This window comes from Pituophis catenifer, unplaced genomic scaffold (genome assembly GCF_029215685.1).
Source record: "Pituophis catenifer annectens isolate HBS135680 unplaced genomic scaffold, rPitCat1.0.hap2 SCAF_2, whole genome shotgun sequence".
NCBI lineage: Eukaryota > Metazoa > Chordata > Lepidosauria > Squamata > Colubridae > Pituophis > Pituophis catenifer.
Window position 1 is genome coordinate 142,718,708 of NW_027256882.1, and position 15,021 is coordinate 142,733,728.

General features: G+C 38.4%; 1 protein-coding gene across 2 annotated transcripts in view; it reads left to right on the top strand.

Annotated features, from left to right (window-relative positions):
* Positions 1–14,127, top strand: part of SLC39A11 (solute carrier family 39 member 11) — a 322,297-nt gene extending 308,170 nt beyond the window's left edge. Inside the window, exons 8-10 of one of the 2 annotated variants that reach the window (XM_070934733.1) lie at positions 8,588–8,686; positions 10,553–10,711; positions 12,519–14,127. In XM_070934733.1, coding sequence (XP_070790834.1) covers positions 8,588–8,686; positions 10,553–10,711; positions 12,519–12,597 — 337 coding nt within the window. In that variant the 3' untranslated portion in view covers positions 12,598–14,127. The remainder of the gene's footprint in view (positions 1–8,587; positions 8,687–10,552; positions 10,712–12,518) is intronic. The other variant, XM_070934734.1, reaches the window with a different exon arrangement.
* The last annotated feature ends 894 nt before the right edge of the window (positions 14,128–15,021 follow it).

The following is a 15,021-nucleotide window of genomic DNA, read 5'->3' on the forward strand; positions in this document are numbered from 1 at the left end:
CGCTGATAGTTTTGATTTTGGCAGGTTTCACATTTAAAATAGTTTAGCCAATGTAATATTGCAGGTTGTAGGTCTGTTGCAGCATTTTTAAAATTACTAGTTATTAAATGTGATCAAATATTAAAATCTATTGCTATTTATAGGGTGCTCTTTGCAGAATAAGCTGCATACAGGTAGTCTTCAACTTATGACAGATCACTTAGCAACTGTTACGATTCCACAGGGCTACTTAAGACCAGGATTCAAAGTTCCTACAGCTTCCCTCCTTCTGATCATATTTACAGCCATATGCAGCATCCCAAAGTTATAACACCATGATTTATTTTTTTGCCGGCAATAAGCATTTACTTCCAGTTTCTGGCCAAAAGTGGCCATTGCGGACAATGGATTCCTTAACAACTGCCACTTTCACTTAACAAACACCACAAAAAAGGTAGTAAAATTGGGCATAGTCACATGGTGACCCATTTAATGACTCAATTTACGACATAATTTCAGGCTCAATTAAGTTGGAAGTTGGGGACTACCTGTATTGATGTATGGGACGCATAGGGTTGGCCTCCTGGAAGCTACACTTTCCATTTAAACCATACAGCTTCCTCATCCAACTCTTGAGAAAAGCCTGTTCAGTAATGCTGCCACCAGCCCCATTACTTCCCTGCCCTCTACTCGGACAGAAAGAAGTAGCAATGCTCCTATCTTTTCTTTTTTCTGCCCAGCCAATTTGATCCAGAAGGGATGGATTAAACAATGTCATCCCCAGAAGTGCACCTTATCTATGCAGCATTTGCCTTCGGGAATGGAGTCGTTCCACAATTTTGGAAATTTCCATCCTACTGAAGTTTCAGAGGGCAATGAAGACCTGGCTTTTGCTAGGAGGATATTTCCTCTTTGACGCAGTGATGACATCAGGGTTTTTTGTGATTGTTGTGCTATCTTTGCTGCTTTTGTTGTTGTTGTATTGTTTCTCTTGTTTTATGTTTTCTTGACTTCTTGAGAGTTGGGCAGTATGCAAATTAAATGAAATAATAAATATATAATCTGTAAAATAAATTGAACCAATGGTCCTTAGCTTGCTTCCAGCTCAAGATGCATGGGTTGATGCTTTTTCTTAACTGGTTTTCAGATGGGGGCGGGGGGAGAAGCAAAATGGAGCTGGGCCCTCTTCTTTTGAGGAGGAGGAGGAAGCAGCTCTGGGCATCAGTCCTTAATGGCTTATGGTTGTTAAATAATGAGCTGTGATGTATGGTCCTATTGGTCTTCCTCAGAAGACAGATGATCTGCTGGCCTCTTGGGAGAAGGACGACTCATTTGGTAACTGACGCTGCCTGACATTTTCTCCTCCATTATTTTACAAGGCCATTAGCCCTGGGACTTTGTGATTTAGATGGTAAAAGAAGCAGCAAACATCCCACCTGCTTCTTCACTCTTGCATGCCAGCCACCAAATAGAGTCAGATATGTTATGCCTGAGGTTTTGTAAAGAATGTCCAATTCTTTAAAAGTTCACCTGCCTCAGTAGCAGGATTACTGAAAGGCCTCTTGCTTTGTGCTTGCTACTCGTCTCCCTCTGCTATACTCATAAGGAAATATTGGGAGGGTGTTATGAATCAACATTGTCCTGAGCAGACTGCAGTGTTGAATGCAATTTTCCTGGCATGTGCAAAATTTGAAATTCGCCATCATATTCAGTTAATAAATTGTGGGTCAGATGTCAAGTACTGTGAAATCTGACTTTTCGCATATCATGTCTAGTTGGATGTTGAGTAAGAGGAAATGGGAGTGTTCAGAAATAAAACACAATCTGCAGAGGAAAGAATTGAGTGATGCATTGTCTTATTCCTTTTGAGTTGTCCTAATGACATTGATAAAGATATACTTTTATATCTTTGGAATAACTTTGTAAAGCTGTCCTATCTGGCCACATGTTATTTATTAATTTAGATGCTGTTCTTCCTTTTCTATTATTCAGAGTCTGCGTCTGTTTTCTAATGTCTGAATTGTTTTCCTGTCTCCCTGATGTTCATAAACTCATGAATTCAGTTGGCAGCTGTTCTTTTCAAGGTGTTGTTTGCTGTCCTAGAAGTGTGAACATCACTTTGTGCAATTTCATAAAAGAAGCTACTGTTTTTCAGTGTATTGTAATCCTGTTTATATTACGACACTGGGCTTTTGGTATGTGCGGTGTTCGGGGGGGGGGGGGGGTTGATGCATTTTTTAAAATAATGTCCATTTCCTTCCTCTGCCATGTGAGGGAGCCTTCAAAGAGTTTCTTTCCTAGTTCTTCATAATGGATCTTTTGTTTTCCATAAAACTTTGGTGGAGTTGTGATCTTCCCTTGTGCAGAGTTAGGAAGCAATCATAAAATGAACAGATGGTATTTACATAGCACCAATCACAAAAAAGTTCTTGTTCAGGCGTTTTAGAGAGAAACCTTCTTCACTGCATTAAGCATACCATCACAAGAAATTCTTTTCTGAGGTTAACATGTTTTTGTACATGTTTTGTACTGAAAACAGAACTCCTTTCTCTTTCCCATCATTGGAAGGTGCATGTTAAGCAAAGGACCAGGGGAGCACCTTCTTAACATTACAAACCCAGTTATGGATAGCCCTGCAATTGGCAGTAATTATCATTTCATACCCAGATTAATTCCTAGGAAATCTTACTGGTTCTGAATAAGCACAGGGTAGCGTTCTTTCCATTATCTTAGCCTTTTAAAAATATAGTGGCTGGTATTGATTTTTTTTAATGATACTCTCAATCTGAAATTTATGTTATAGCACAGGTTCAAAGTATTTAAATAAATAAGTTAAGTTATCATCCTGTACATCAGAGAACAAGCCTACAAGAACAGAGTAATTTTGGATTCCAAATATTTTGGTAGTAGGGTATTCTTAAGGAAACCTTTTTTACTCTTTGGTAAAAGTACTGTGGCCTTTTAAGACTCTTCACAGTGGGATTTTTTCCTACTATTAAAACAATAAGGAAACTAAGATTGCATTTTCCAGTTACACATCCTCTGAGGAAACTGATGATTGCACTTTTCAGTGTGGTTTAAAAATGCATGAATACTAATTCCACAAACCTATCTTCCAAATTAATAAATAGGTTTTATAATTCAATCCTAATTAAATTTCAAGAGCTACTAGAGTTACAGTGATAGTGACTGTTGCCCCAAGAAGGAACTCTTGGTTGCCATCAGTGGGGCAGAGCAGTCTCTAGCAGTGCAGTGGCTCCTCCTTTAACTATTGTCGTAGCCCCCATTTTGACTATTTTAGATTACATTTCACCCTGTCCCCCCTGCCCCCCACAATGCTGCTATCCAGAGGGTTGAGTCCTAAGGAGCTTCATGGAAAGAAGGCTACATTACTAGAAGATCTAAAGAATTAGCTGTAGACTAATGTCTACATTTGCTAGAACCCTCTTTCTAAAAAAAAAAATGGGTTCCAAAAGAGACTCTCTAATATTATTCATTTCTAAGAACTTTGTCCCAATTATGATTTCCCAGGAAACATTTTACAGAACGGGCTGAAGATCCTAGCTCATGTTGTGAACTGAGTAGCTACGAGGAAGGGATGTTTGCAGATATATTATTGAAGCAATTATATGGCCTTGTTAATCTTTGCCAAGCAGTGTCTCACCTTGTTCAGATGCTCTGTCGGAGAAAAGGCCCTACCTGGGTCCTAAATCACTAAAAAGCGAGTCCAGAGGTCTGCTTTCGCTACTCCCAAGCTAAGGCAGATCCTTCATAGCTCTCATCCTTATATTTTTATGCTTGTATTTTCATGCTTAATCTTTTGCTGTTGAACTTAAGAAAAGGTCCTTCATCTAGCTTTAGCATATTCTTTTTACAATTAAATATATTCTGTTTTAACAACAGATTTGGCTTATTAGTTTTTGTAACTTGGGTGTGGTTAGCTAGCATGGAAAAGAGACATAGAGCCTGATGGTATTTTGGACTAACAGCCACAGAGAAATTCTTTCCAAACGTCCAGAATACTGGCAGTAAGTGGGACTTTAAATGTTGGCAATTCCATATTTAAAGAGTGTTTGTAAATTCCAAAAAGCAGTTCCATTTGAAGATGCCATCGTTTGCATTATCAGACACTCCCTGAAAGTCAAGAAAAGAAACACAAATGTATTTTCCCTTCAAAAATAAGACCAAGAAGGATAGGCATTGTTTGATTCCCTGTTTCATCAAGATGTTTAATGTATATAATTAGCTCAGCTTTTGCCTAGTTCCTTTTGTTTTCCTGTTCAGTCATCATCACCTAACTAACCCATCCTTTCTCTAGAGGACAAACCAAAACAAAGATTCACCTAATTGCTCTTTCTTTTTCTTTTTCTTTTGAAGGCAATAACTAGAGCAAGGTCAAGACGGGCTTTGCCTTCTGGTAGGGGAAAGTGGCAGTCTGTGGTTTGTTTTAGCACAGCCTCCTCCATTCACATTTCTCTCTCCCACTCATTAGTTTGTTGTGGTTGGAGCTAGTAATAGCTGTTTTGTACTAAGGAGAGGCAGGGGAGGAGGGGAGCGTGGAGACAGCAGCTCCCCTGTTTTCTTGAAAAGATGATTTTTCCCTCCTCTCCCTCCTTCACTTGATTCTCATCAGTTTGTCCTGGCCTCCTCCTTTCTGTCAGCTGTTAAACAGTTAAGCAACAGGGAGTGATTTTTTTTTCCTCCCCTTCCATCCCAAGTCTTGTTTTGCTAATAGGAAGAAAGAGTTTAATCTGTCAGAAAGGATCTCTCTTGCAGCTGTTGCATTTTCTCTGTCTGAAGAATGAAGCCCCACTTTGTGAAGAGATGGGAGGCTCCCGGTAAAGGAAAGAACAGAGGGCACAGAAGGAAGCCCTGCTGTTTTTCAACTCCATATTTCATAGGGGAAATCTTCCCCCAGGGTAGATCTTTGACGCCACCAAAGATGGAGATAATTGCTTCTGGTGCTTGCCGGAGGCTGTCTAGTGATGAATCAAGCTGCTGCACAATCCCAAAGGATATATAAGTGGATCTATTCTGTACTCATAGGTGGCATTTCTTTTCAATCAGCACATCACACAAAGCACTACCCTTTTGTCCATTACTGAGCTCTGTTAATGTGTCAGAGACTGCCCCAGAGCTCAAGCGTTCCATCAGTTTTCCCATTCACAATTCCCTAAAGAACAGGAAAAAGCATGTCCTTTATATAACACAGCTGCCTGCACGCATGAGCTCAGTAAAATCTGCTAATATTTCCTTTCTGTGCTGTAGGTGCTGCTAAGTGAGATTGAAAGTCTTACTGGCCTGCTCCTTTAATTCAAGAATAGCTCTGCCATATATCCCAAATAATATATGTACTGTACAGAACTGGTCATCCAGTCAGGAGAATGGGGCAAGTCTACACAGGCAGAAGTTGCACATGTATACTGCACAGAAGATACCTTTAGGAAAGGCAACTGTGCTAACCTTTCAACATTACCGTAGGTGTAACTGGTTGGGTTTTGAACGGCGCTTGGCTTAGGTTACTTGGACTGAAATGATACCGTAAGTGTGTGTGGCATAAGAGGGGTTACTATAGGGCATGACTATAGCCTTGTAGGTAGAGCCTTGGAGAGAACAGAAAGGTTTGCGCCACTCTCATCCGGAGCCTGCCCTCTGGCGTTGTTAATCCTTCATGCTTGAGAGTAGCAAATTCCACCATCAAACAGGGAAACTCAAGAAGAGGAGCTTAAGTTTCCTTCAAAATTCCATTTTAGGAAAATTTTGCAGGCAGGCATCCCACCGTAGAGCAAGTGGCCCCAGTTTCATAAGCATTCATTCAGCAGCATCCATGCCAAGCACGTAATGTAACAGGCACTCTTTTTCTCCTATACCACCGATGCTGGAATGGAATGAAACTCAAACATTTGCTGGTAAAGCTCACTTCTTATTAATACACCCTTCTGTTCTATGAGAACAATCGGGCTGATTCACTCAACATTTTGTCTGTAACCTTTTAGAATTTAGTTACTTTTAATCCCCTGACTCTTTCTTGGAAAGTACCTATAGGGAAGTAACATTTTATTATTCCAAGTACAATCATTTTCTTTCCAAGAGTTGGTTTTTAAAATATATCTTGTTACAGTTTTAGAAGCAAAAAAAATGTGATAAAAAATTGATTGTGAGGGGTATGGGGACATAATCACAGTTAAATCATAAATAGCATGATAGCATTATTTTGCAGAATAGCTGTGTTATAAGAAAATACTTGTCTCCAGATTGCATATTAATATTTGTAGAGATATGACTGAGCAATCTATTCTTACTTTCCCTCTTCTGCTCTCCCTCCCTGAGTGATCCATCTATTCACCTACTACTCCTAGTGATTATTGGTAATCCATTCTTGGCTTCCTTTTTTTTTTTTAACACAACATGTTTAGATGCAAGCAGTATCTTGTAATGGAAACTCAGCTGCCAGAACTGAGCTCCTCTGAAGAATAGAGGCAGTGAAAAGGGTACAAGGCACTACTGGTGATGGAAAGAAAAGGGCAGGTACATTTTATGTGCATAAAGCACTCTGCAATTCTTTGTTCATTTATCCTTTCAGTAAGCCAGTAACATAGATTCTGCAGAGATTGTGACTTGCCCAAGCCCACCCAGTGAGCTTTGTGGTTGGAAAGAGATTACAATCTAGATTTCTCACATTAAAATTCAATATTGTGTCTACATAACCACATTGCTCTCTTCTTACCTCTTCAGATGAAACTTGCTCAAATTCAAAGCTACATGTCTATTTTAAGGACAATTAAATCTTGGCAGTTTGACATTCCTAGAAAAATTATGTTCCTACTCATTGGCAGTTAAACACTGAATAGATGAACTGTTAGAACCTTACTTGTTAACCTTGGTCAGCTGTCTTTTTAAAACATTGTTATCAGTTGTAATCAGTTAGTGTTTAACAGTACATTAACAACTTTAAGAAGCTTATTGTACATTTCAGCCATTAGATTTGTTTACATATTATTAGAAGGTTTCAAACCCAGGCAATACATTTGCCCTTATTTTAATAAGCCTGTATATTCAACAGCCAAATTAGAAGATATAAAGCATAAAGTAAGTGGATGATTTATTTTCTTTTGACAAAGGCATGTATGTACATTCTGTTTTCAGATATCCTAGCCTATGTCTGTTAAGCAGTACCACCAATTCTTTTCTTACTTTCTGAGTGTACCCATATTACCTTCTACCTTCGAAGAATACAAATACTGTACTCTATGTTAGAATGATGAAAGTTGTGCACACTTTCTTCCAGTCCAAGAATGCAATTTTTAATTGAATTTTTATTTATTTATTTTGTCGAGTACATATTAGATAAAATATATAAGTATAAGCATGAATTGAATACATAAAATGAATACAATTAAAGGGAACATTAGGGCAGGGTAGAGACGGTAGAGATGGTAGGTAGAGATGTTCAACCTAGAATGTCAAAGACATCAGATTTTAGAAATTGCAGACTACTCAATTCTGTCTTAACAAAACAAAACAAAACAAAACAAAACAAAACAAAACAAAACAAAACAAAACAAAACAAAACATACAGAAAGGCATGTGGAAGGGGCAATTGTGGTCAGAACTACAAAACTGTGTTCTAGGGCAGGAATGGAAAACTTTCAACCTTAATCTAGCTACAAAGCCTTGAATCCCCCACCCTTTCAAAGTCCTTTTGATCACAAGTAGTCAATCAAACTATCTGAGCTGCGTCTACTGTTTCCTCTTTGAAGAAAGAAGACTCATGCAGCCAAAGTAGAGTTGAGCTATCTCAAGAGAGGCAGATATTTGATATCTGGACCTGCTGTAGCTTTGGGAATGATTGATGTGGCTTGCTTGATCACAGAAAATTCTTCTGTTCTTTGGTGGTGTTTGGAAAGAGTTTATAATTCATATATGGACACTCATGAGTGTGATATACTTTTTATGAATGTAAGGAGCTCCAGATTCCCACTGTTTCATTCTTGCCTACTCTATATAATTTTGTGATTCTCCACCTCTGAGTGAATCTTGTGAGGAATCTCTTGAAGTATCCAGAATGGGACATGTTGTTTGTCTATGTTTACGACTTAGCTCAAAATACACTTTTGGAGAATAGAGCAAGTTAGTTTAAGCCTCAATATCTCGGTATCTTTTGCCCTGTGGGGAAAAAAATATACAGTGTACATTAGGCAACGTTAGCCTCAGCACCTTTCTTACCATTTTACAATGCCATTTTTTCCCCTTTTGTTGTGGGGATGTTTTCGGTGTGTGCTTCAGCTCTTTGGAATTCAACAGAGTTAGCTATTTTAAGCTTGCTTTTTTTTTTTTTTTTTTTGACAAGTTTTCTCTCCACCCACCTCTATGTCTCTTTGCCTCCCAGAGGCATTGTTAAGTTGAGGAACACTTTGAAGATGAAAATCATGAGCTGGATGCCAAGCATTACTTATTACATTAGGCCTCAAGGGCTAAAAACATTGACATTAAAGAGATGTGTTTAATCATAAGGATTTCTTTTCCAGTAAAACCGATCCTTGTAACTTTCCCCCATCCTTATACAAACATCAATGTTATATAAATCTGTTTCATTTTATTCGTATAGGAATTTAGCCATTGGGATTGGCATTCAGAATTTTCCAGAAGGGCTGGCTGTCAGCCTTCCCTTGCATGGGGCCGGATTTTCAACATGGAGAGCCTTCTGGTAAGCAAGTCAGATTGTTACTCCGGTGTTTCTTTGTGTTTTCTTCACTGTTATCTGCTTTAATCGTAGAGCTAAAATGCATAAAAATGGCTTTGAGTCATACTATCCCTCTAATGCAAGGAAAATGCTGCTATTTCTGTTGATAGTTCTCAAACTTTTTATTCAGTGAAACAATATGGTCCCTGAAGAGCCTCTTGTGCAAATGGAGTTTTCCTGCCAAATATTTTACAGTTTCATTGAAGGCATTGTTCCTAGCTTTTTACCAAAATGAAGGATAAAGGACAGCTGCAGGTAGTGATCTGAAACTTAAAAAAAAAAAAACACCAATAGCAGTACAATCTTCTTGTTTCTATGATGCTCCATGCAAAAGGAATAATTTTTCTAGTCCGTCTCACCATTGCCTGAACTGGGTAAACAGTAGAATTGAGGGAGAAATTGCCAATTTTTTTCATAGTGTTCACTGCCTACAAATGAAATAAACTGCTGGGTCACACTGGGCTTTATTTTTTTTACTGTCAACTGATCCAGACCTGATCATGTTTATCACATGTTTGTGATAAAGTCAGAGAATTGGGCACCCTCCAAATGTTTTGGGTTTCATCTAATAGCACCAATCAGCATGGTTAGTACCAATGAATGGTTGGAGTTATAATTCAAAATACACTCAGTTTTCAACACTGATCCTGATGTCCACATTCTAATGCTTCAATGAATCTACATCTGAGGGTTCATATGAGGACCCCTCGATGCCTCCATACCCTTTATACACATCCCGTAATGCGGCTTTATTTCTCCCTGGTTGGTCTGTCATATTAATTTCCTAATTTTTGCCCCCTTCCAGTTTTATCTAACAGCATTGATTTGAAATTTTGATTTTTTTAAAAAATTCATGAATAAATTCGAATTGTAATAACTGCAACAAGTACACATTCTCCAAAGCCCTCAAATTGCTCTCCCACTACTATATCATGCTAATGCATCTGCATGCTATACTAGTCAGAAACCTTCTGGTGAAGGGAAAGGGTTCAATGTCACCAATTGAATGCCCTCTAGATGTGTTAGGCCAGGGGTCAGCATCCTGGGTCCCTGGAGCCGCATGTGGCTCTTTCACCCCTCTGCTGTGGCTCCCTGTCACTCAAAATTTGAGTCACAACCGCCAATATGCGACACCTGCCAGCACACAATTTATTGAGCTTTTCAACCCCCGGTAGGCCAACCATGGATAAACCCAAGGGGAAAAAAGTTTCAGAAGAAAACAGAATGTTTAATTCAACTACATATGCTAGTTTTGTGGCCGCTCAAGAAATAGTCAGGCACGGGAAGGGTTTTGTGGCTCTTGGTGTTTTCTTTTTTCAAATGGCTCTTTGAGTGTTTAAGGTTGCAGACCCCTGTGTTAGGCCAAGTGCATAAGAAGATGCAGAGAAGATGAGGGTCCTCACTGGGATTTTAGATCTCTTAAGTGATGTGGAGCCTTTAACCTCCTGAAAGTTTTGTAGAGAAACAAAGTGGACCACGTAAATTAGGAATATTATACTCTGAGGCAGGAGAGAGAGAGAGGAACAGAGAGGGGCTGTTCTCATCTTTCTTCCAGAGCTTTTGGTCACTTCTCAGTCTAAAGGAGGGATGACCTCCTAGATGTTTGCTCAAGAATGACTTGGAGAAGTTTCTGTTTGTTTTTCAAAGGCTGATAAACATCCCTGACCCCAGGGAAGAACTTTGCAGAGAGAAGGGAAAGAGCTGATCTTATATTGACTCTGAGTTCTCCAAATGGTGGCAGTTGAGGGGGGGGGGGAAACCATCCACTGCATATAGAAGGAAAGAGATCCTCTGTTTCTTGAGTGACATTTTGCTCCACTTGCTTTACAGGTATGGGCAGTTAAGTGGCATGGTGGAGCCCCTAGCTGGCATCTTTGGTGCTTTTGCCATAGTGCTAGCAGAGCCTCTCCTCCCATATGCTTTGGCTTTTGCTGCTGGAGCAATGGTGTATGTAGTGATGGATGACATCATCCCAGAAGCACAGATCAGGTAAGGAGCTGGTTCATTTGCATCTGATCAACTTTAAAATCCTAGAAGTACAATGCATTCTAATCTACTGAATTGAATGAATTTTTTCTTTGATTAGTAAATAATCATTAGTAAGTAGTATTCAGTAAGTGGTAATAATCAGTAATTAGTAGTAATCAGCTTAATAACTAGTAATAATTTGATACTACTCATTAGTAATTGATAATTATCTACTTAGTAATAATCTACTTAATAATTAGTGACAGTCAGAGGTGGTATTCAGCCGATTCGCACCGCTTTGGGCGAACCAGTAGTGGCGATTGCAGGTGGGCCTGCCCACCTGCCCTGGCTCCAAGTTGTGCTATTTAGGCACGTTTTCGAGGCTGGGCACATGCATGGAAGGTGCACGAGTGAGCAAAGCGCATGCACGGAAGGCCGGGCGTATGCACGGACAGCGTGCTCGCGCACGAAGCAAGCATGCATGTGTGCGGTGAATCAGTGGTAAAGGTAAGTGAAACCCCTGGTGACAGTACTACTAAACAGTAATTAGTAATAATCTACTTAGTAGTAATTACCTCTTTGTTGACCCTGTATTGTTGACCCTCTACACTTATATCCAGAATGCATTATTGAAGCAGTTAGGAGCAGCAATTAACTGAAAAATCACAACTTTCATTAGTTTGAGGATCAACTTCATCAGCACTTGACTGGAGCCAACTTTAAAAAAAAATCAGAAATTACATTCTGTCTTCAGTAGACTACTTTATTTTGGAAGGACACACAATTGTTTGGTTTCTGCAGTGGTGAAGGGAAACAACCAGAGCCTTTGTGTATTACAGTCAGATGGGTCACAAATGGGCCAAATGGCTTTTTTATGATTTGTCTAAGTTTTCTCATTGAGCACAGACCACTCTGGGTAACAATCTCATTACCAGCAAAGCAGAATGTTTATGTAACATCTACAGTACTGCAACTTCCACCTCTCTCCAACATTGTAGGGTCCTTCCATATTTAAAAGGACTGTTCGGTCTTCAATTCTTGCTTGATCTTACCCAATAAAGAAAAGTGGTTGCTTATGTACAGCTCTCTAAATGGCCATCTTGACTTCAAAAAAATCCACCTAACCTCCACATTGAGGTCTGAGGATATCTGATAATTTTCTGAACTGACAGTTTAGACATGAATGCTACATGTCAGGTAAAGCTCCTGCTAGAAAATCATAGGCTTTGGAGTACTATATCAACAGTAGACTGTGTAAGTGTGGAACCCAATATTTTAATTTCACAGATAACTGTGAACCAAATAATTTCACAGGTAGCAATGTGCATATTCAGCTTTGTATTTATTCTTATATAATGGTCAAATAGTAACAAAAATTGATACTGGGTATTATGGTATCAGTACTCCAATATCAACAAATACTGTATTCCAGAATCACTTCATGGAAGTAAGGAAAATGTGTGTGTGCTTGAATCAAGATAGAATGAAGTATCCAAGCAGGAAACAGTAATTTGTTACTCCAGCCAAGCCTCAAAATTAATATAAGTCCGTATGGTAGATATACTGTGGTGAAACCTACGAAACGCACAGGTGTCCTGAAAGCTTTGAGAGCTAAATATTTAAGAATCAATTTAGTCCTTGCAATATGAACAGCTTACACGGAAGGAAAGGTAGAGAAGCTTTTAGAAGGAAGTTGAACACTTTTAGAAATCTTTCGGTTTCAAGAGGGGGAATTTTTTTAAAAATCTTATAAATTCTAAAAATGTCATTCTTAGCAAAAAACAAAACAAAAAAACAAACCATTATTGCCTTTTCTTTTTCTTTTTAGTGGCAATGGAAAGCTGGCTTCCTGGACAGCCATCTTAGGATTTGTGGTTATGATGTCTCTGGATGTAGGACTTGGATAATAAGAAAGAATGCCTTTTCTCAAACTGACCTTCAAAATGCATCGAAATAGGAGATATTGCACAGTAGAAATTGCAACTGGACTATTGTATTGTACATTATTGTGCGGAACTGAGCTGGTATTGATTTAATGATGTTGATTTTTAAAACTTGTCATAATACATATGGGATTGATCTTGGGAAGCAGGTATTTTTGTGCATTTGTCCTTTTGCCCCTAATTAGTTCTCTTTCTTCAAGGTTGTTGGTTATGAAACGTAATCATGAGTTTTTATGAGTTTTTTTCAAAAAAATTCTTCTTATTGTTGAGGCAGGTTTCTATAAATGTAACTGTCCAGTGTGGTCTATAATTGATGGTCTTTGTTGTATGTATTGTGTTGTACGGAACAGAGTGGGGCAGCCTCAGAGACCTTCAAGGCTTGTAGTCTTCTATTGACACACAGTGACCAACAACACAGGTGTGTTGAGTTTTTTCTTCAGGGATTTGGAAATATTTACTTTTATAAGTTGCGGAAATAAATAGTATCTTTTTTAAAAAAATAATCAAGAGCATAGATAAGATTTTAGGAGATTTACTTGGACAGCAAGGCTGAATTGCTAATGTGCCATTTACATATCCTGTACTAAAAAGTTCTCAGCAGTAAATCTCTGCAGGTGGATCAGAGTCTCTTGACAATGTATAGTTTGTTCTGCATTGTCATTGCAAGTAACAAAAGGCAGTAGCATTTTGTTTCATTGTTTGAACCAATAATAATAATAATATATCTGTTCGAAACATTTTTCCACCTTTGGGTATAAATGCGAAATTGTCTTGTATTAAAAAAAAAATGTATTGAGGAATTGCACTGTCTTTCCGATGGATATAAAGATGGCATGACTCAGTGAAGGTTAATATAAACAAATCATTTTTCTAACAATCTGACAAATCTATCGTAAGTGTGTGCCAAGGCCCTTGTGTACGAAAATAATATCCATGGGGCCGTACAGTCAGAATACATCTGAAGGACTAAACAATTTTACAGATCCAGCAAAAGAACTTAGTATATGTATGGAATGTATATGGAATGTACATATACATATATGTATATGTACTTTTGACTCAGGACTGTTTGCTTTACATCTCTAGTATTTATTCTTCCAAACGAAACCTTGAGAATTGTGCTTGAAATAGCTCTTCCCAGATGTTACAGTGGGGTTCGTGCAAATGGATAATACTGCCAATAGTAGACCCATTCCTAGCCTATACAGTAGTGGTAATTAGTTAGGCTTTTCTGATAATTCTTAGTGTTCCAGAAGAGATGGAATACAAGATAATCACATCCAGAGTCCTAAGTGAATCCTGTAGAGTAAAACTTTCTAAGAGCCATGCAACTTCCCTTAATTGGCATGGATTCATGAACGAAATTAAATTATATAAAATTGTTTCTTCATTTTCAGGAAGGGGTTTGTTACTGCACACAAAGACCAATACAGAATGATGTTTGTAATTGATTTTTTTTTTTAAAAAAATCTGAATAAAAAGGGATCAATAATGTGTGTGGATGTAATGGGCCAATTCTTTATTCTTCTATTTCTATCCCACTTACATTTTCCTGATTTACCAGACTCTTCAGCAACCTTTTAGTATATTACTATTCGGACTCAAATGAATTCGAGTTTATCGGACCTTTGATGTCTCTGTATATGCTGCATTTGGTAGATGATATTTTTATTATGAAAATATAAGCCAGTGTCCATTTAATCAACATAGTCAAGCTGATTCTACCCATTGTTATTGTTTACTGGCATTTGTAATATAACTGCTTAAAATATCACCCAGTCTGCCTTCCAATCTATAAGGGATACATTGAAGAATGAGCCATTCTTATTAGAAAGTCTGCATTTCTGGCACCAGAAAACATCTGGCCCTTCGTTCCCTTACAGACCCATGACAGATGTTACTATATTCCTTGTTCTACCTCGAGGTGCAAACTGAAAGCCAGTGGGGGAAAACATTTCTATCAGTTGCACCCTTTGAAATGCCTTTCGTGTCTGCGACATCTGGTGTTCTCAATTTGTTCTTTCATAACATGTTAAAAGCAATTTACCATCAGGAGTGTTAGTCTTAGGGAAGATTAAGGCTCTAGGGATCTAGAAATCTGGGCTATTTGTCCTGTCATGATTGTTTTCCAGAACTTCATTAATACAGAAGGGTTTCTGGGACCACGTGTTTTGATTTCTGTTGATAAAGTTATAGAGAAATGCTTAGGGGTTTCTAAATAAAGCGAATCCTGGAGGGCTGAAGGTCATCGAGTGATGCAGTGATGTCTCACTGAAAGGTGGAAGAGCTCTGGTTGATTTTCCCCCTCCCCCAATTTCTTCTTGGGATTTTGGTGGAATTAAAAGTAGAAATAAGAAAGGAAGTTTTAGGGAACCACTTTGCTTCTAT